The sequence below is a fragment of the Haliotis rubra genome, unplaced genomic scaffold, assembly GCF_003918875.1.
Source record: "Haliotis rubra isolate DU_JTF1 unplaced genomic scaffold, ASM391887v1 Scf95, whole genome shotgun sequence".
In the NCBI taxonomy this organism is placed as follows: domain Eukaryota; kingdom Metazoa; phylum Mollusca; class Gastropoda; order Lepetellida; family Haliotidae; genus Haliotis; species Haliotis rubra.
The window spans coordinates 946,901-962,571 of record NW_025767690.1 but is presented as its reverse complement, the minus strand read 5'-3'; the positions used below and the strand labels follow the sequence as shown (position 1 = coordinate 962,571).

The following is a 15,671-nucleotide window of genomic DNA, read 5'->3' as shown; positions in this document are numbered from 1 at the left end:
AAAGAAACTTGTGAAACCTTATCTGGGCTTGATCTAGTGCTTTGTTACTTGCACTGGTGCAACCAAATATTACAAAGTGCAACCTAGTTATTAGTCCAACTTGCACCAGGTGCAAGTCAAGTTTTTAGTTGGTAAACTTCTAAATAAAACATCTAAATAATTCAGTAGCATTTTTCTTTCATTACATATTGCAATAAAAGCAGTGAACCTGGAATTTGTCAGGTGCAACTAGGTTTTTATCTTAGGTTGCACCTGGTGCAAGTAGGTTAACATCTCTTAAACTGAGCCCTGCTTATATAATTGAAGTGTGGTGCCTTCCATGATTTGGTCACAAAACCTATAAATTATGCTTAGAACCTGGGGTGGTACCCGTGAATATGAAGTGGGAACATATCATATGGTTGCCCTCACCGTTGGCCGCCTCTCATTATAAGCATGGGTTGCTGAAGATCAGTTCTAACACAGATCTTCACGGGCCAAACAACCCTGCTCAGTGACCTAATACCCTGAAGCTAAAGATTTACTTACAGATCCACTGGATGGGTCGTAGAACCTCTGGATAAGCTGGACAGTGGTGCTCTTCCCACAACCACTAGCTCCCACTAGCGCCACGGTCTGGCCTTGACGAACCTCCAGATTCAGGCCATTCAGGATCTGAAATAGTGTGCGGTACTGTCATCACAATAATCTGGAACGTTTTCTCTTAAACCTCAAATGTAATGACATCTATACATATTTTGGTGTATGTCTTTAGGAATGTCATATTAGAAGAGCTTTGTGAAAACAAAAATTGCTTGATGTACAGACAATCTGTTGAGACCCTCATTTGGCTGTGCTGTGAATTACACACTGACATTTCAAGACAAAAGGAATAATCATCCCTTATAAGAAGCTTCACTGGGGTCTACTGTTCAGAGTGAGTGAGTGAGTTTAGCTTTACTCCACACTCAACAATATTCCAGCTATATGGCGGCGGTCTGTAAATAATCAAGTTTGGACCAGACAATCCAGGGATCAACAGCATGACCATCGATCTACGCAACTGGGAACCGATGACATGTGTCAACCCAGTCAGCGAGCCTGACCACCTGATCCCATTAGTCGCCTCTTACGACAAGCATGAGTTACTGAAGATCAATTCTAACACAGATTTTCACGGGCTATTGTTAAGATATATAATATTCTCAGTTTGTGACATCTTATCATATTGTTCATGACGATGGTTGTTTGCTTGTTGTGTGACTCCACACTCATCAATACTCCAGTCATACCAAGGTGGTTGGTAAATCAGAGCTCCAGATAAGATTTAGCTCATGTGGGTACTATACCCACTGTATTTTGTTGGAGTGGGTATTATGAATGTTGAGTGGGTATTTCATTTTCCGTTACCCACTGCTTTCAAATATGTGTGTATTTCAGTCATATTACTCACCTAAGTATTATGTCTTTGAGTAAGTTTACTAAGCAGGTATGTTCTGCCTTATACCTAATCAAAACCAAGTTAAATATAATGGAAATGATTTCATAAAAAATCACTCATCCTATACTGACAGTACAACACTTGTCCTATACTAACAGTACAACTTGATAGCAATCGATGTCTTTTTCATTACGCAAGCGATTTTTATAAATATATTCCGTACGCATTTGTTTTAAACTTTTTTCGTATCTAACATTTTAAATGCGTAATTGGTACGCAACAATTACTTTCTAAATGCGTAATTGGAAATTTGATATGCGTATTTTACCCCGGATACGCAGCTTATCTGGTCCTCTGGTAAATAATCAAGTCTGGACCAGACAATCCAGTGATTGACAACGTGGGCATCAAGTTGTGAAACAATCACATGCATCAACCTAGCCAGTGAACCTGACCACCCGATACCATTTTTCCAACAAGAATGGCTCACTGAAGACCCGATCTCTTTTCTGGTTGATGGGCAGTACAATGCAACACCACACGAGTACTAAATACCTTAACATCTGGACGGGAGGGGTAGTTGAAGTGGACGTTGCTGAATCGTATTGTTCCACTCAATGACTGTGGTTTCTTCCCTGCAGGGGAGCTGCTGTCTATGGTTGGTTCCTGCAAGGAAGTAAGTAAATGGAAGTAAGTAAATTCAGTAAGTTTAACCACAGGATTCCTCAATTCAAATAATACAGGAATAGACACTGTCAGCCAACTCACTATAAATAAGTCCAAAAAGCCTTACATAAACAAGCTAAGACAAGCCTTGTACCTACCAGATCAATGAGTTTGTAGATTGTGTATGCCGCTCCTCGTGCTGTGGCTAGAGCTTGTAGACTTGGAGCTGCATTTCCCAGGGAGAAGGCACCAATCAACACAGAGAAAAACACCTGCAAGAACATATTGATTAGAGGTGTGACGATACAGAAATTTCACGATATGATACTTATTACGATATCATGGAACGATACGATTTAATACGATGCATATCACGATATGCTATCTTTAGTTATTTTCTTTAAAAAAGTGTATTTTGATAACAAGAAACAGTTTAAATTTTGACATGACCATCAATTTCTGGTGAAAATTCACAATTTTAATTCAACGATACATATCACGATACAGAAAAAAGTATCGATATATCTATTGTCAGAAAAAGTATCACGATTATCGATACTACGATATATCATCACAACTCTAATATTGATGCATCTTAGACCACATTGATGACATCCATCTTCATACTATCATCTTGTACCAGTGTCTTGAAGAACAATCATATGTACCCTAGTCATTAGGAACTTACAATAACGTCCAAGTGCTTTCAAGAACTTGCAATCAAAACAATCATCTGAGCCTTGTCATTTGGAACTTACAATCATCATGTATTCTTGTCATTAGGAGCTTACAATCATCATATCATGAGCGAGTGAGTTTAGAGTTACGCCGCTTTTAGCAATATAACAAGAAGACAAAGTCATCAATATCCCCCACAATGGCAAAATACTCTTCATGATTATGTCTACAAGTTATGAGTATGTCAAATATTTAGGTGTGTATATAGAAAAGTGGAAGGAGAGTATTGAAAGGTTTTTAAAGTTCTGCTCCAGAAAGGAGCACTATCACCAATTTCAGTCTATGTCAAACTTGTTGCAATGGAAATGCCCAAAATATTTTATTCAGAATTCCAAAACTACCAAAAGACACCAGTACACCACCAGATCTATCTATGTGCCAAGTTTGGTGAAGAAATATTGAACAGTTTTAGACTTCTGCTCCGGAAAAGACAAATGTGCAAGGACGGACGGACACAACAAGGAACACCACAAATGGACTTCACACATTGTTCCCATGTGGAGAATCGAACCCGGGTCTTCAGCGTGACGAGCAAACACTTTAACCATTAGGCTACCCCACCACCCCATTCATGAAGAATGATGATCATGTTGGTCAGTTGTGAAACATCTTTACCTATACTGGCTTTCCCTACAAAGCCTTGTTCTAAAGAACTTCAAATGGCCATGTACTCTTGCTTGTCGTACTCACAATGATCATCTTTCCAGCCTGGTAGTTCTCCGGCTCTTCCCTCACCAGCTTGGTGCCGTACCAGAACCCGAGAGCGTAAGCTGAAAACATCACCAGCCATACCAAACCCAGCGACAGCCCGTTGGTGTAGCCCTTCCGAATCCCAAACGCTTTGGCATCTTGTAGATTAGATGAATACCTGAAGAAATAAGTATCATTTCACAATGATGGTTGGCTTATTTGCCAAAGAATATGTCTCCACTGATACCAACGTGAGACTGGTTTTGCATGCACTGGATGTCTCAAAGTTTATGTTTGATTGTTTTGAAGAGTTTTCTTGATGATGTTGTTTGTTTGTGCAATAAACAAAGATGCAATAAACAAAGAGGCAATAAACAAAGATGAAATAAACAAAGATGAAATAAACAAAGAGGCAATAAACAAACACCACCAATCATGAAAGTCATGGTCCCTGAAGGAATCTTATTTGTATCAACCCACAGCTGAAGACTCGGTTTGATTAACTGATTACCTAATGATTGACTGATTACATAATGATTGACTTACCGGTTACATTCTTTCTCCTGTCCACCGAATGCGACGACAGTTCTGATGGCACCAAGGACCTCCTCTGCTATAGCTCCAGCTTTGGCATACGCTGCTAACTCCTTGCTGGTCATGGAAGCCATCAGCTGTATCACAAAACATGGGAGGTGTGATGGAGTTCACAATCTGCTTAAGGTTATTGCGCATATACACTGAGGCGCAACCATATATCTGTCTGTGAGTCTGTCCTTCCGTCTGTACATCCATCCATTTGTCCCTCTAACTGCCTGTCAGACTGACCGTCCGTCCATCTCTCCATTCACCTCTGTCTGTGACTCTATCCATCCATCTGTGAGTTTGTCCATCGGTCTATGCATCCTTTCATTTGTCCATCTAACTTCCTGTCCATCCATCCGTCCGTCTGTCCATCTGTCTATGCATCCATTCATTTGTCCCTCTAACTGCCTGTCCGACAGACCGGCTGTCCATCCACCTGTCTGTCCATCCATCTGCCTGTCTATCAGTCTATGCATCCATTTATTTGTCACTCTAACCATCTGTCTGACTAACTATCCGTCTGTCTGTCTATCCACCTGTCCGTCTATGGGTCAGTTTGTTGAACTGAACCACTGCCCTTCAACTCTCCCACAACACAGGTGAGTGAAATGGGTTTAACACTACTTTCAATAGTGTTCCATTGGATTATATTCCGTCAGCTTCGAGTTCAAGTTCTATTGTACAAACACAAGAGAAAGGCTGATTCAACATATCAAACTGTATCAGCTAAAATGGATCTGGTTTTGGTTTGGGTAAACCACTTCAAGGTAATTCCCCATGTAATACCGTAAATTTTCAGAACTGACTGGGAGCCTATCTGTGTCTTCATCAATGACGTGACTACTTCTAGGCGAAAGGAAACTGGAAAATATTTCACATTATACCAAATATGGATACAATGCTTAATGTCAGTGACTGAGTGAGTAGTTTTACGCCGCTTTTAGCAATATTCGAGCAATATCACTGTAGGGGACACCAGAAATGGGCTTCACACATTGTACCTATCTGAGGAATGGAACCTGGGTCTTCGGCGTGACGAGCGAACACACGAACCACTAGGCTACCCCACCGCCCTGTCGTATGCCAGGGAAACAGCATTCACTGGTGCGTAAAAGTGTCAAACCGCGTCCGTCCACTCACCCTGCTCATCAGTCCGGCAGAGACGACCAAGGCGGGACTGATCGCAAGGATCACCAGAGTGAGTTTCCAGCCATAGTAGAACCCAATAATGAACCCTGCGAGACAGCATGCCAACCACTGCAGGAAGTTACCCATCTTGTCTCCAATGCCATCATGGATCTTGTTGATGTCACTGTAAACACAAAACAAACCTCAACCACATATTTGATAACAATCATTTTGTTAGTTTTATTATGATCACTCACCTATTTCCCAGCAATATCCCAACAAAAAATAACTCTTGGCCACACAATCCAGTCATCAAGTGAGTGAGTGAAGATTGTTTTTACATCGCTTTTAGCAATATTCCAACAATATCACAACCGGGGGACAACAGAAATGGGCTTCGCACATTGTACCCATATGGTAAATCGAGCCAGGATCTTCGCCTTGACGAGCGAACGCTTTAACCACTAGGCTACCCCACCGCCAGAGTCTAACCTAGAAGGTCCATAGTGCGTTTCCGCGTAGAATGAATGAATGAGGATGGTTTTACGCCGCCTTTAACACTATTCCCTCAATATATGGCGGGGACACCAGAAATAGGCTTCACACATTGTACTCATGTGGGGATCGAACCCGGTCCTTGACGTGGTGAGCAAACGCGTTAACTTTAGGATAACCACTGCCTCAGTCTAGTCTTGAGAAAGTGAGTGAGTGAATGAGTATGGCTTTACGTCGCTTTTAACAATATTCCAGCAACGGGCTTCACACATTGTACCCATATGGGAAATAAAACCATGATCTTCGCCGTGACAAGCGATATTTAACCAGTAGGCTACTCCACCGCCCCACCATCAATTGGAACATCCAGATGAAAACAAAACTCACTCTGACAATCTGGTGTTCAGCTCTCCGACTTCATTCACATCATACCAGCTGATGTCTTGGCGGAGGATGTTCTTGATGAACGCCAGCCTAATCCGATGTGACTGTCTTTCGGCAGCAGTCATCCAGAACGCAACTTGGCCGTAGCCCAACACGATGACCCCCAGAGCAATATCTAAAGAAGATAGCATTACAGAAACACATGTTCATCTTATACAAGAGCCGTCATATTTGAGTCAGTTTGAAGCCTTTTCCCTCTTCAGATGACCCTTCGCAAGTGTGCAAGTGCTAAATCAAAGACAATTTCAGACTGGCAGCTGCCCTTTAGATTATTAAGTGAGTGAGTTTAGTTTTACACTGAACTCAGCAATATCCCAGCTATATGGCGGCGGCCTGTAAATAATTGAGTTTGGACCAGACAATCCAGTCATCAGCATGAGCATCGATCTGCGCAATTGAGAACTGATGACATGTGTCAACCAAGTCAGCGAGCCTAAACACCCGATCCTGTTAGTCGCCTCTTATGACAAGCATGGGTTACTGAAGATCAATATTCTAACCCGGACCTTCATGGGTACTCAGCATTAAAGCCTCTACCCAATTAAATATCCTGTTATGAGTGATAACAATTCATCTCCACAAAGCCTAGACTTACGTTACACTTGTAACAGCATGAAGCAGTTTTCATTTAGTTCAACCTTCAAATTTCTTACTGACATTTGCTACAAACTTAGGCCGGATTATTGTCCTCAAGTGAGTGAGTGAGTCGGGTTTTACACATTTCAGGGGACACCAGGAATGGACTTCACACATTGTACCCATGTGGAGAATTGAACCTGGGCCTTCAGCTTGACAAGTGAACGCTTTAACCACAAGGCTACCCCACCGTCCCTATACTGACCTTGAAGAAGGTCCAAATAACCAACTGGTATCACAAGCAGTAACACAAACTTTAATTGTCTCTTACACTTAAACTACTCACAGACATAGTAGAGAGAAAATTCCTCCATCTTGTCCATGAACACTGAACTTAAATCACCCTGGAGGGAGGTACAGGTCAGGTTGTTGCCATAGAAAGCTGCCAACTCCGTACATTTACTCCTGGAACAGTTATTAGAGGTATGAGTGAGTGAGTTTAGCTTTACACCGCTTTTAGCAATATTCCAGCAATATCACGATGGGGTACACCAGAAATGGGCTTCGAACATTGTACCCATGTGGGGACTCGAACCAGGGTCTTCAGCGTGACAAGCGAACGCTTTAACCACTAGCTACCCAACGGCCTCGGTAGAGGTATGAATTAGTATTGGTTGGTTGGTTGTTTAACGCCACACTCAGTAATATTCCAGCTATATGGCAGCAGTCTGTAAATAATCAAGTCTGGACCAGACAATCCAGTGATTAACAGCATGAACATACATCTACACAATTGGGATACAATGACATGTGTCAACCAAGTCAGCGAGCCTGACCACCCGATACTGTTAGTCGCCTCTTACGACAAGCATGGTTTGCTGAAGACCAATTCTAACCCGGATCTTCACAGGTCGGTAAAGGTATGAAATTGTGAAGAACAGTCAGTTCTTCTCCAGGGAACACGTATCATTGTCAAATACGGCCCTGAAACCTGTTAATAAATGTAGAGCCAAATCGAAGGCTTAAAAGAGAAAAATGTTGTCCCAAATGCCAAACATGCTTACCTCTTCAAAGTGGCCGAAGTGACCAGGCCAAATGGCTGAAGTAGTTTTACAAAACACAAATATATGAGTTTAAGTTCTTCAGAACAACAGTGTACAGGAACTGATCATTTTGATAATCCTGGTACATGTGAATCACACTGGAGTCAATTTCCTATCACTATCACTGGTTTCTAAAAGGCTTGTGTTTTCATGGACAACAAAACAAACAAAAATTCTCGACATCCTGATGACTCAATAAAATAAAAAAGAATTAAAGTAAAACCAGATCAAAAATAGTTTGGGGAACTTTTTTCATCACTACATAGCTCATATGCATCATATGGTGACGTCTGACCATGGCTCATAACCAAACTGATTAGAACAAAAAAGCAGCAGATCCTTGCACCAACAAGTGGTGTAACTCTGCTCAGCCAATTGTTTAACCATAAACCAGCTGTCTCTCAAATAAGTTGTTTGGTTGTTATTTAAGGCCACGGTCAGCAATATTCCAGCTATATGGCTGCGATCTGTAAATAATCGAGTCTGGACCAGACAGTGATCAACATCATGAGCATTGATCTACGCAATTAGGATATGACGACATGTAAGTTAGCGAGGTCTCTCAGATAGAATATATCCCTTACAGTAATATTGTAGGGTCCTCTATCACAATGGCTGTTGTGAGGTTCACAGAGTCGAGGAAGTCTTTTATCAAATCCACCTTGCCGGTTATCTGGGCGTTGTTTACAAAGATGTCGATCATCTCGCCGAAGATTATGATCATGCCTGGAAGTGCTACTCCGTGTATAGCAGCCGACAGTGACCCCAAGATCATGAATATCCGATCCATGCAGTCAGCAAACCTAAACTGTAATCAAAGAAATGACATCCAGTGAATTAGAAGATAAATAGTTTGATTTGTTCAATTTCCAGGATTCATTGGAATTCAACATAGGCAAATTTAGCTTAAAACCGACGGCATCGATATTGTAAACCAATCTGTAGTGAGAAGCGTTTTTCCATGGAGCTCTTTGAATGTAGCGCGATCGTGTCTCGCAATGCGGTTAGCCTCTCGTGGTCAAGTTAGCTGTCGCCCCAGATACGAGAAACGACACAAGAAGGGTTACGCTATTATCTAATGGGGGAGATAGGTTACGTCATGTTCGAAATGAATAACTGTCAATATAATACACAAAACAAGTTGTATTCAGTCATTTTTAAAATTAAACTTGATGAGTAACATATTACACGTCTTCATGTTAATCTCAACAAGAAGACAAAGTCATCAATATCCCCCGCAATGGCAAAATACTCTTCATGATTATGTCTATGAGTTATGATTATGTCAAATATTTAGGTGTGTATATAGAAAAGTGGAAGGAGAGTATTGAAAGGTTTTGAAAGTTCTGCTCCAGAAAGGAGCACTATCACCAATTTCAGTCTAAGTCAAACTTGTTGCCATGGAAATGACAAAAATATTTTATTCAGAATTCCAAAACTACCAAAAGGCACCAGTACACCACCAGATCTATCTATGTGCCAAGTTTGGTGAAGAAATAGTGAATGGTTTTAGAGTTCTGCTCCGGAAAAGAGCACAACCACCAACTTCAGTCTAAGTCAAACTTGTTGCCATGGAAACGCCAAAAATATTTTATTCAGAATTCCAAAACTACCAAAAGGCACCAGTACACCACCAGATCTATCTATGTGCCAAGTTTGGTGAAGAAATAGTGAACAGTTTTAGAGTTCAGCTCCGGAAAAGAGCACTACCACAATTTCAGGCTAAGTCAAACTTGTTGCCATGGAAACGCCAAAAATATTTTATTCAGAATTCCAAAACAACCAAAAGGCACCAGAAGACCACCAGATCTATCTATGTGCCAAGTTTGGTGAAGAAATAGTGAACGGTTTTAGAGTTCTGCTCCGGAAAAGAGCACTACCACAATTTCAGTCAAAGTCGAACTTGTTGCCATGGAAACGCCAAAAATGTTTTATTCAGAATTCCAAAACTACCAAAAGGCACCAGTACACCACCAGATCTTTCTATGTGCCAAGTTTTGTGATTAAATAATGAACGGTTTTAGAGTTCTGCCCCGGAAAAGAGCACTACCACCAATTTCAGTCAAAGTCGAACTTGTTGCCATGGAAACGCCAAAAATATTTAATTCAGAATTCCAAAACTACAAAAGGCACCAGTACACCACCAGATCCATGTATGTGCCAAGTTTGGTGAAGAAATATTGAGTTTTTAGAGTTCTGCTCCGGAAAAGACAAATGTGCACGGACGGACGGACGGACTGACGGACGCACGGATGGAGTCCATTTTAATACCCCCCGCAAAACGCGTTGCGGGGGATAATTACTGCAATACCACTGGAACTGCAATGACAATGAAAGAATTCCATTTTATGCTACCTTCTCCACCTCATGTAATCTTACGTAGACTGGGCCAATCAAGGATGACCACAAGGATTTGATCGTGTCAAGTTAGGCCTACTGTCGATTAACGAAGCTGACTATTATGGTAGAATTGTGTATGCCCTGAAACATTCCCATCACGGATACAACTTTGCAAGTGTGAAAAGGGCCAAGATGATGAAACAGTGGCAACGGCATGAGAATCAACGCGTTGGCGATCAGACCCCTGCAAAATGTCCGAGTACGACCTCTTCTGTACACCTGTACACTGCTGGATTCGGTGCAGTATGATTTTAAACTTTAAACTCGATTCCGGCATGGGATAGCAGAGTGACGGCTGTTGCGTGAAGGCAGTGATTTGTGTAACACTGTGTGTGTGTGGCAACTTGGCATTCTTGGAGATGTTTTCATCATTTGCGACAGTGAATTCTTGCCAACGCATTGTGACTGAAGTGAGGTGTACCAAACACAATCTCGGATATCGACGACAGATTTCGGATGTTGAAAGAAAGATTCATTATTGGGATTCATGTGGGATTTGTACGATTTGAAGGATGAAACCGGACACAAAAGGTAAGATTTCAATATTTTTAATTGTTTTGATATGCTAGGGCTTGTGTCAGTAGGATTTCCTAGACTGCATTAGTACCTTTTCATTATTACCGATTAGTATTTATTGTTTGCTATTTTAGTATATCATGTTATTATCATTTAGTGTTAGATCAGATGTAAATCTTGTTGAAAGCTATAATAATAGCTATATATTGCTTTTATTCCTTTGATAATTGTGTTAAGAAGCCGTGTGTGTCTAGCGAAAGGGAGGTAACTAACATGTAACTTCCTTTTGCTTTGTTTACAAAACGTTAAACGCTTTCGATAATGACCCATCAATTATTTCCCTCAGGCTATTCTCATCAATCTTAGCAAAGCTGGACTGTGGAGGGACGCTCGGTGTACAAGATGGAGCCGGATCAGCGTCAAGGCTGGAATTTCGAAGTGGAAACATCCGGAGTGCTGGGATTGGTGTATTTTGGAAGATAAATATCTAGAAACAAGTATCATTAACTTATTCTTTGGCTGAATAATAATCTTTAAACTTGGAATATTGTACCAAATTAAATACACGATTGCTTGAGATTTGCAGAGCAGTTCATTTGTGAATAAACATCATTGAAGGATATTATTTTATGGCTCTTCAATCACTTTACTATTATCTGATCACATATGATAATGTGCCATGTGATTGTATACACCATCATTTTTGAATAATTCTCCAAGAATTTGTTGTCTTCAAAGATTGTATCAAAATCCCAGAGAAAGGATTTAAGGTGGTAATGTTCCTCAATTATGCAAATTCATGCAGGGAAAGTAGTACTGTATTAGTGCCAACGTATTAATGTGCGGTTATTAGGCCATCATTTTCAGGTATGTCGAACAGTATTCGACAAGGGTAATTAACCAATCAGATTGCGGAAAGCACTCACTATTGGTTTACAATGAATGTTGATAGCATTGCAGCAATATTCCCGCTCTACCACAGATGGTATACTATCAAGTTTGGGCTGGACCACTCAACAGCAGCTATACCACGGCCTGTACATTAGAGTATACTGCAATATTCCCACTCTACCACAGATGGTATACATCAAGTTTGGGCTGGACCACTCAACAGCAGCTATACCACGGCCTGTACATTAGAGTATACTGCAATATTCCCACTCTACCACAGATGGTATACATCAAGTTTGGGCTGGACCACTCAACAGCAGCTATACCACGGCCTGTACATTAGCATACTGCAATATTCCCACTCTACCACAGATGGTATACTATCAAGTTTGGGCTGGACCACTCAACAGCAGCTATACCACGGCCTGTACATTAGCATACTGCAATATTCCCACTCTACCACAGATGGTATACATCAAGTTTGGGCTGGACCACTCAACAGCAGCTATACCACGGCCTGTACATTAGAGTATACTGCAATATTCCCACTCTACCACAGATGGTATACATCAAGTTTGGGCTGGACCACTCAACAGCAGCTATACCACGGCCTGTACATTATCGAGTATTCTGTACTGTTGAGTTTGGACAGGACCACTCAACAGTAGCTATACCACAGCCTGTACACTATCGAGTATACTGTACTATTGAGTTTGGACAGGTCCACTCAACAGTAGCTATACCACAGCCTGTACACTATCGAGTATACTGTACTATTGACTTTGGACAGGATCACTCGACAGTAGCTATACCACAGCCTGTACACTATCGAGTATACTGTACTATTGAGTTTGGACAGGTCCACTCAACAGTAGCTATACCACAGCCTGTACACTATCGAGTATTCTGTACTATTGAGTTTGGACAGGACCACTCAACAGTAGCTATACCACAGCCTGTACACTATCGGTGTATACTGTACTATTGACTTTGGACAGGACCACTCAACAGTAGCTATACCACCACAGCCTGTACACTATCGAGTATACTGTACTATTGAGTTTGGACAGGATCACTTGACAGTAGCTATACCACAGCCTGTACACTATCGAGTATACTGTACTATTGACTTTGGACAGGATCACTTGACAGTAGCTATACCACAGCCTGTACACTATCGTGTATACTGTACTATTGAGTTTGGACAGGTCCACTCAACAGTAGCTATACCACAGCCTGTACACTATCGAGTATACTGTACTATTGACTTTGGACAGGATCACTTGACAGTAGCTATACCACAGCCTGTACACTATCGTGTATACTGTACTATTGACTTTGGACAGGTCCACTCAACAGTAGCTATACCACAGCCTGTACACTATCGAGTATACTGTACTATTGAGTTTGGACAGGATCACTTGACAGTAGCTATACCACAGCCTGTACACTATCGTGTATACTGTGCTATTGACTTTGGACAGGATTACTTGACAGTAGCTATACCACAGCCTGTACACTATCGAGTATACTGTACTATTGAGTTTGGACAGGGCCATTCAACAGTGTTCTATAGTGCCAGCTTCAGAATTTCATATTTCAAACTTTTGGAAACTTTATTTCTAATATCTTCAGAGTTTGCAGCAAGTCATCCAGAAAAGGGGCAGAAGTGTGTGCTATTTTTATATATTCTCTTTTAGTCATCTGATCTGCAGTGAAAATAAAGCAGAGTGAGCAATATTCCAGCAATATCACGGCTGGGGACACCAGAAATGGAATTCACACATTGTACCCATATGGGGAATCAAACCCGGGTCTTCAGTGTGAGGAGCAAACACTTTAACCACAAGGCTAACCCATCTTCTATATGACTATTAACCTTCCTGCGCCTCACAGGCAGGTTATCCGGGGTAATAATAATCAGATTGTCTGCGCTTTGAGCAACTGCAACAGATCAAAAATAGCGCAAAACAAATGCATTTATTATTATTATTATTAAACAAAACTTACAACTTCGAAGACTCCGACTTGTTTACCGGCATCAGGGTTTTCTTCTTTCCCATCGATCAGCTTACTGCTGTCTCCACTCTCCTTGCGCGCACCCTCCGCAACTTTCCCATTCTTCATTTCGGATGCTGGATCAAGGAAAGGAGTAAAGTAAACCTCATGGAACAAACAAAAGAACCATTAGGTCAGACAAATTTTATTTCTTGTTTTACGGATTTTTGTCCTCAGGCAGGAAAAAAAAAATCACCAGTCAAATTTAAATTCCTTCTAAATACTAAAAGTATTTTACTTTTGGCAACTTATGAAGTGTCTATGGGGCAAAATACAATCTAAAAAAAAATTTCTTGTAAGTTTACATTTTTGTCCAACAAAAACATTAGGATTTTATTTTTTGAGCGGGGGAAATTAATTAAAATTTTTCTTCTTATTTTTGAAAAAATACGACCACGGATCCGTAAAACAAGAAACAAAAATTGGTCTGGCCTTACCTGACAAAATCGGTAACCCTTTCTCTCTGCAAAAAACATAACAATAATTTACAGGATGCGGAATCCTGAATCCTATAGGCATACAACTGAAAACAGACACTAAAACATATGGAATACATAAATTCAAAGGAATGCTTCTATTTCAAACACCTTACTCTTTTTCCAGTTCTTTTGGTCTAAAACTTAAAAACTAATTCTCAGCATAAATCTTCTCAGAAAAGGACAAATGTGGACACTAGCGTGATACCACTAGTGTTGATACCACTGGTGGGGTGTCTACCGCAACATAATGAGGTATGACAGATTTAATTAATGTAAACGTGTTGCAAACTCGATAAAACAATTTCACCATGAAATAATATGTTTTGATGTAGTTAATTGCCCTTGTTTCCCATATCAAGTTGTAAATTTGATACATTTATTAGTTGATCATTGATTGGTGTTTTATTGACTAAAAACTGTTCAGAATGTATTAGCTGTTTTGTTGTTTATAACTGATAAAGATTAGCAAAAGAAACCAAATTGTTAATTGTTGTCAAGTGAAATTAATATTTGGTCAAGTGGATTTTGAAAGTTTACTGGACCTGTTGAGTTCTGAAAAATATTCAACCTCTGGTTGTGGTTCCGTTTACCCGATTGACCTTGAATTCTGGTGCCTTCCATGTGTTTTAAAGCGGAATGAATAAAATAAGCTTTCAGATATTATTGGGTTTTTTATGGCACCGACAGACATCGGTCATTCTGATAGAGAAAGTCGACATGATGGCCGCAAGCTTGATTGAATAAACAATTCCACATTGATAAATATGTTATTAGTTAGTACTTTACTTCCAAAAACGATGGCGGTGGGGAAGCCTAATGATTAAAGCACTGGCTCATCACACCAAAGACCCGGATTCGATTTCCAACATGGGTACAATGTGTGAAGCCCATTTCTGGTGTCCCCCCGTCGTGATATTGCTGGAATATTGCTAAAAGCAGCGTAAAACCATACTCTCTCACTCACTCTAAAAACAAACAGCAAAATCCTACCTACCTACCCTTAATTTTAAAGAGGTGTAATCGGAACCACAACATTAGTTTTATTTGGCCTAAAGAGTTGATTGTAGTGATCACAAATATAATGAATTGAATTCATGAAGAGATACGGTTCGATTCACCAAAGTAAGTGAATGAATCATAATAATAATGTCACTAGAGGATTACTCAGCATAAAATTATAAAACACACTTAATTCACAGTTGCAGTCTGTCAATGAGAAAAATCAATATAAGTACAAGTGAAACTGAAAATAATGCATTTGTGAGTCAGGAAATATTGCTCAGACTGTTAAATGACATACATATTACATATACAGGGCTCCAGATACGACGTATGTACGGATAGAAAATATACACGATACGGCAGGAAATAATTTAGAAAACGTATCAGATACGCACCGCAGCAATGGTGAAAGGTCTTAGAATCATTTACAGACGTATTTATCTGAAAGAGTATTGTTTTATTGTTTATTGACCTAGACTAGCA

At 40.4% G+C, this 15,671-nt stretch overlaps 1 protein-coding gene across 1 annotated transcript in view; it reads right to left on the bottom strand.

The window, feature by feature from the left end:
- Positions 1-15,671, bottom strand: part of LOC124264905 (phosphatidylcholine translocator ABCB4-like) — an 89,146-nt gene that overhangs the window by 38,124 nt on the left and 35,351 nt on the right. Inside the window, exons 4-13 of the mRNA XM_046699687.1 lie at positions 13,660-13,784; positions 8,427-8,650; positions 7,086-7,204; positions 6,107-6,278; positions 5,237-5,408; positions 4,061-4,185; positions 3,515-3,692; positions 2,245-2,358; positions 1,976-2,086; positions 529-654 (exon numbers count right to left, since the gene is read on the bottom strand). Of these exons, the coding sequence (XP_046555643.1) occupies positions 529-654; positions 1,976-2,086; positions 2,245-2,358; positions 3,515-3,692; positions 4,061-4,185; positions 5,237-5,408; positions 6,107-6,278; positions 7,086-7,204; positions 8,427-8,650; positions 13,660-13,784 (1,466 nt within the window). The remainder of the gene's footprint in view (positions 1-528; positions 655-1,975; positions 2,087-2,244; positions 2,359-3,514; positions 3,693-4,060; positions 4,186-5,236; positions 5,409-6,106; positions 6,279-7,085; positions 7,205-8,426; positions 8,651-13,659; positions 13,785-15,671) is intronic.